Here is a 6,446-nt window from a genome sequence, read left to right on the forward strand (position 1 = left end):
TGGTTCCAGGAACTGCGTAACAGATTTGGTAGCAACTCTGTACAGCGGCGCTAAGAGCGTTATCACGCATGCGCGGGTGACCGGCGGCGGGGCAGACGAGGCAGAGTGTGAAACCAAGGGGACGATCGTCTGCGCGGCTGCCCGTGTGAGCGTGCGGCCGCTGTTAACGCGCAGACTCCGTGTTTTCGCGTCCGTCTTGGTGATCGACGCGGCAAGGTGAGAAATGTTCTTTTTTTATTGCGAAAGCAATACTAGTTGCACTTACAGCCCGTCGCGTAGCGAGGCTGGTAGCTACCATATTAGCATATTGGATTGGATTTGATTGCATTTGATTTGATTGGATTTGATTGGATTGAATTGAACTGGATTGGATTGTATAACCGATGCATCACCACAAGTCTAACCACAAGCACCATCACCAGCTACACTACCAGCTGAACCATGGCGTAGCTACGGATATTGCTTTCGCAATTACCGGGCTTAACCAAGCTAAGCCACAGCCATTTTTTCCAACTACTCTCCATTTCAAGCAGTTTACGCTAGCCACGGCAGCCGGGGCCCAGCATTGCGTAATTCATGTAATGGCGAGCACGCTCCGCTTCGTTGCCTGCCGGCTGTTCTGGCCCGGTTCGTGGCACTCCTGCTGTTTCTGACAGCTGCGAAGTGAGAAGCGTTAAGTTTGTGCCAAACTACGCTGCATTTCAAGAAGTTTCGCTGATCACTCCGGCCGGCGCAATATGGTGCAGCTGTGAAAGTCACGACTGCCATAATATGAGCACGCGTGTCGCTGCGCTGTTAGCGAAGTGCGCGCCCACACTCTGTGCCTTGTGCGCTTTCCCTGGCGATTAGTGCCTCATGGTTGCGCGTTGAGTCTTACAGGGACCCGAGGTTCCTTTGTGGCCCCCGAAAATGCACAACTTCCTTCGAGTGATATGTGCTGACGGTTGGGTAAAACGTGTTCAAATTAAAAAAAATTGTACAAATGTTGAAACGATCCTTTTCGCGTCGTTAGTACGGGTCCGTAATATTCAAGACTGCCGGGAAAAAAGGTAACGCATGAAAAGCTCAAAAACTGGAAACATGTGCGTCGAAGACTCCGTAGTCTCCTGTGGTGAAAGCGCGAATTGCGCCCGCGTAGTGGCTACTACGCGGGCGCTTCTCATAACGACCGGGCGCTTCTCATAACGACCGAAAAAAAAGGTAAACACGTAGGACTCTCTAAAAGCGTGAAAACCAGGAGCTGGTGGTGCGCCGTCTTCTGCGCTTCTGAAGGCATGCAAACTTCCCCAGAGCATTTGTCCTCAGTCCTCCAACAGAGCGACTGGCTAGGAGACCGTGTTGTAGCGGTGAAGGGGACAAACATTTGTAAAACAAAGCCCGTAATTGGACGTGGGATGCTATTTGCAGCTTTCAGTGGGCAGAGATTAACGTCGGGGAGTAGAGGAATGCTTGTGAAATATTCCATGTCATCTTGTAGTATCTGGTTCATCAATTTTCCGCATGCAAGGTTCGTAAAAGAATGTTGTCATTTTTCGTAATTTCGTAGCTTTCGCGCGTTCAGCCTGTTCGCACAGTCTTTGGGTGAGGTTTATTCGAATGACATCTTCTCGTACTTCACATTTTTCAGCTGACGGTGCCCGGTGGGAGCGAGAACCACTGCTGTGAGCCTTGCTACCGAAATAATTGGCGCACAAGAACGATGCAAAGAGCTTAGTTATCTGCCAACTGGCAACGGCTGCTGTATGGGCTCGTTGTTTGCTTTTACATGGAGCAAAATATTTGCAAATTTCACAAAGCACCTGACGTCTTTACCGGACTGCCACTGTTTGACGAGGCCGTGAGCAGTTGCGTTGTTGGGCGGTCAAGAGGACTCGGAATGCAATTTTCTATTCCTCTGTGCCGAAAATAAACAGATATCAATAGGAGGCCACACTGAACAGAAAATTTATAGATCACTGCGGCGACCCGCATTGGGAGAATGCGGAAGCATTGACTCCTCCTCGGCACTCGTCGCCTCTCTTTGGCTCTTTTTATCATTTTCATTTTCTGTTAATTAATTTAATCACTGTATTAGCGTAATTATCATATAGTTCGAATAAAGATAAATTAGTTTACTCTGATTATACCATCTTTTGTTTCAATCAACCATTTTGTTTTTGTTTTTTAAATTTGGCGCCGTGATTGCTTTCTCGTCCATTTACTATATTCCCGCCCAGCCTATTCGGCTGTCCAATGTTTCATTTTTTTTTGCTGACAACAAATTAATCTGTTCTTGCGGATTAATAATCACTCATTAAATACCTTTCAATTAATTCCAAACTTTATTTTAATTTTTCATTCCTTTGCCTAATATTCCACTATGCTGTCCTCCCCGGCTGTTTTCCCGTCCACGCTCTCTTACCTGTATCCCCGCTATATCGACATTTTTTTGCATTTTTGACTCTAAATAAATAACTAATAATCCTGTCGACATAATTTTATTTTGCGCATCATCCACACACCACGCTCTGTCGACCACAAACATCTCGTTTGATGCTGCCTCTTCTGAAAACGTCACAACTGCTGCGGACACGTTTTGTGGACACGTTTTGGTTACACGACCCCGCCGACAAAGGCTAGAAATGCTTTCGCATTAATAATGCGCCATGAGGGTGCGGCAGGCCGAAGCGCATGTTGGCATTCAAACTGCGAGTGCATGAAACAGAAGTCGCAAGTTTCTCTCCCAGCCGCTTGGTGCGCTGCCCTCAATTGGGCCACATGTATAAGCAGCGCGAACACAATACAGGGAGGAGGAGAAGATAGTACAGAGCGCTGAACCGTTCCACTCAGTTACTGTTGATTTTAAGTAAGCGCACAGCAATTCAATGAAGCCGTCCGCAGATACGCCACACTCATTTTGGAAGGTCACCACACCGTGTCTATCGATCGCGTCACGAACACATTCTATGAGGGCATCCTGAGGAATGGAATAAAACGGGTCCTTTATATCAATGGAGAAGCCATTGAACGACTTGCAATTGAAAGTCATTGAAAGGACCTGTTTTATTCCATTCCTCAGGATGCCCTCATAGAATGTGTTTGGGACGCGATCGATAGACACGGTGTGGTGGCCTTCCAAAATGAGTGTGGCGTATCTGCGGATGGTTTCATTGAGTTGCTGCGCGCTTACCTAAAATCAACCGTAACTGAGTGGAACGATTCAGCGCTCTTTACTATCTTCTCCTTCCTGTTTTGCGTTCGCGCTGCTGATACATACGGATCGCAACCAACTAGCCCGGCAAATGGTGCTACTCAATTAGGCCGCTGGTTTCTATGGGAGTGTCCATTCCTTACGAATCTCTCCCTATATGCTTCTGGCACGACCGTGCCCTGCATCCAGTGCCCCGCTCTCACAGCTGCTGTCGGCCAGAAGAGTCGCCCAAGACGTCCGCCCCAGCCGCGATGGCGCGCTCACGAATCCGATCCATAAGGCCGACCTCTTCGCTGCGCTGCCAGTAGCCCCTGTCGACGAACGCCGATGCTGCTGCCGACATGAACGCCGCCTGTGCAGGTATGGGAGTATCGCACGCTGTTAGCCCTTAAGCCATAAAGTCTATAGACTCCCTAGAGACAACTCCTAGGGAACAGTCTATAGGCAATACAAATTCCATAGACAGTCCATAGACAATCTATAGATTTATGGCCATACACTTTTACTAGACTTTTCTCTATAGACAGTCTTAGACTATGAATAGACAAAAATCAATATCTATAGGAAGTCAATATGGTCAATAAGAAGTCTATAGACTGTCTATAGACCATTTTTACGAGAGAACCCCCTGCGGCGCGAACAGATCAGCTTCGTTGTCCGCTGCTTTAGACCACACGGTGATCGGCGCAGCCTTTCGCCCACCGTGCTATACTGCCAGTCTATTCGGTGGTATTTAGATGGCGTCTTGAACGACGCTCCTCCGTGGAGTTTGGAGGAAAAAAAGAAATATCATCACTGTATAAGTTATCCAGTCCAAAACCAAACAAAAGCGGTAAAAAAGGGGCCATCTGAGAAGCCTGGAACAAATCACATGACATGGCGGGAGATTTGAATCACCACTGACAGCTGACGAGTGTAGGAGTAGTAATACACTTCCCCTCTTCGTGGACCTTCACGACGACAACTACAAAGAAGGCGACCAAACTGAGCCGTAAAAAGAAGCCGACACATCTTAGGTTGACTCAACTGCTGAAGCGTGTATTTCTTATACAAATGCGTCGCTCATAGACAAGGGCGGTAGAACGACTACCCTTGCCCCGACACACGCTGAGCTAATCACACATAGGAAATAGGCATGTGCCCTCCTGCAGCCACTTGTGATGGAGCTGTAAGTTATGCGTGATGCAATAAAGGCTTTAAATTGCTTTGTGTCTGTGAGAAAAGCCCATATTTAAACGGGCTGTCTTGCGGCTATTAGGCAACTCAAAATAGTTTGCAAATACACTAAGGAAAGCTCAAGAGATACATGCTATCGATAAATGCATCCAGGTGCATTTGAGAGAACACAAACGAACGATGACCAGAGGTGAGCAGACGCTCTTACGCACCAATCCTAAACCACGAATGCCTCCCCAGCTGGATTAGCTCTTGAACTGCTCTCCGCTTTTCCCCCGTGCATTCGCCCTCTCCCATAATTTAATGGGGTGGGTAGGTGTTTATTAGACGGATTACGGCCCAAGCCCCATCGGTGCTTGCCAGTTGAGCTCTGAAGACGGAACGGTGCCTAGCACATGTCGTACACACTCCACGCTCGCCGCTGACGTAGCTGTCCACCACCTGCTGTGGACGCGTCTAGGAAAAAAAAAGGCTTGAAGAACAGAAAGGCTACAGGATTTTGGGCTAGCTGCTAGGGAGGGAGACATCACCCTGAAGATTAATGAAGCATTTTTCCATGCACTGCAATAATTGTTTTATACCTATAATGAAGTCTGTACCCCCCTGCTGTAATGGCCTGCGGGGTGATTCAGGTAAGTAATAAATAAAATAAATAAATAAATAACACTAAGATTGGTTTAGTGGTTTATTGTGGTTTAATGCCCCGAAGCAACTCAGGCTATGAGGTACGCCGTAGTGAAGGACTCCGAAAATTTCGACCACCTGGGGTTCTTTACCATGCACTGACATCGCACAGTACACGGGCCTCTAGAATTTCGTCTCCATCGAAATTCAGCCGCCGCGGCCGGGACCGGACCCGCGTCTTTCCGGTCAGCAGCCGAGCGCCGTAACCACTGAGCCACCGCGGCCCACTAAGACATTAGGAGCCGGAGCCTGCTCAGGTTTCTGGATGAGATTAACCCCAACATCCTTCGGTATAATATTGACAGCCCCGTGTTTAGCCACGTGGCAAGCCCTCGAAACAAAAAAAAACACTTTACGAGCCGGTCCTTTAGGAAGGAAATTTAGAAACGGTAGACTGCGAATTCTGTTACAAACTGAGCAAACCTCTCACTCGGCATGAAGATTAGAGACACGACTTCACCCCGGTACAAATTCTGTGAGGATACTTTTGCGCTCAAACGGTAGTTTAACATCGCCCGTACGCTCTGATGAGTGACCCCATCCCTGTCCGACTCCTTTCGCGCCGGTGTGGTTCACGCATGGAAGAGCCAAGGGAGCGCGACGGCTGTGCGCACCAAGCTCACCTGGAGGAGCCACGTCCATAGACGGGAAAACGGGCGGCGGCCGCTGCGGATCCCATTGCCCGCGGCCCCCATGTGCCCAGCTCTACTACGGCTGCTGCTCGGCTTGGCTCCAGATGAAGTGAATGGCGCAGGAATTCCTAACGCAAGCAGTAATTGCAGCTTCCTGGCTGATGCAGTTTAGAAACAGCGTGTACGCAGAGAAAAAGTATAACGTATCTAATGATTGCAGCGATGCCAGGAGTAGAACTTAAATACGTTGGACCACCATACCCAATAAATCTGGACAAGTGCATTTTCTTTAGGAAAAAAAATTATGAAAGCAATTTTTTATGTAATGTAAGGTTTCACGACAACAACCAATATATCCGTAGATCCCCTGATGGCAGTCTTGATTTTTTTTATTTATTGCTATCGACAAAAGCGTTCCACATTGGTTTTCTGTGGGAGTCTTACCTCTTTTATGCAATCGATGGAAACCATTTAAAACAATGATATTGCCACATATCCGAAAAATAGCCCGAAAATAGCCCAGTATTTCTATCAGAGTAACTTACAATTTTTCGAATATTCAAAATTTTTGTTCAAGAATGTTGGGCATCAGGCAGCCAGCGAGGAAGAGGAAATACTGGCTCGCGGTCGTTCTCTTCTTTTTCTCGTGGTCTTTGTACGTCTGACCTCTGTGCCATCAAAAGCGTCGGCAATACTATATCGGCACCTTTCCAACCGTTTCGCCTCCTCTGCGGCAGGGAGGTTCAGACGATGCTCGACGCAAT

At 47.9% G+C, this 6,446-nt stretch overlaps 1 protein-coding gene across 1 annotated transcript in view; it reads right to left on the reverse strand.

The window, feature by feature from the left end:
• Window positions 1-5,745, reverse strand: part of LOC149334466 (uncharacterized) — a 48,949-nt gene extending 43,204 nt beyond the window's left edge. Inside the window, exons 1-2 of the mRNA XM_089556249.1 lie at window positions 5,674-5,745; window positions 3,394-3,542 (exon numbers count right to left, since the gene is read on the reverse strand). Of these exons, the coding sequence (XP_089412375.1) occupies window positions 3,394-3,542; window positions 5,674-5,745 (221 nt within the window). The remainder of the gene's footprint in view (window positions 1-3,393; window positions 3,543-5,673) is intronic.
• Between the last annotated feature and the right edge of the window lie 701 nt (window positions 5,746-6,446).

This window comes from Amblyomma mixtum, chromosome 8 (genome assembly GCF_055824585.1).
Source record: "Amblyomma mixtum isolate Tamu chromosome 8, ASM5582458v1, whole genome shotgun sequence".
NCBI classification, from domain to species: Eukaryota; Metazoa; Arthropoda; class Arachnida; order Ixodida; family Ixodidae; genus Amblyomma; species Amblyomma mixtum.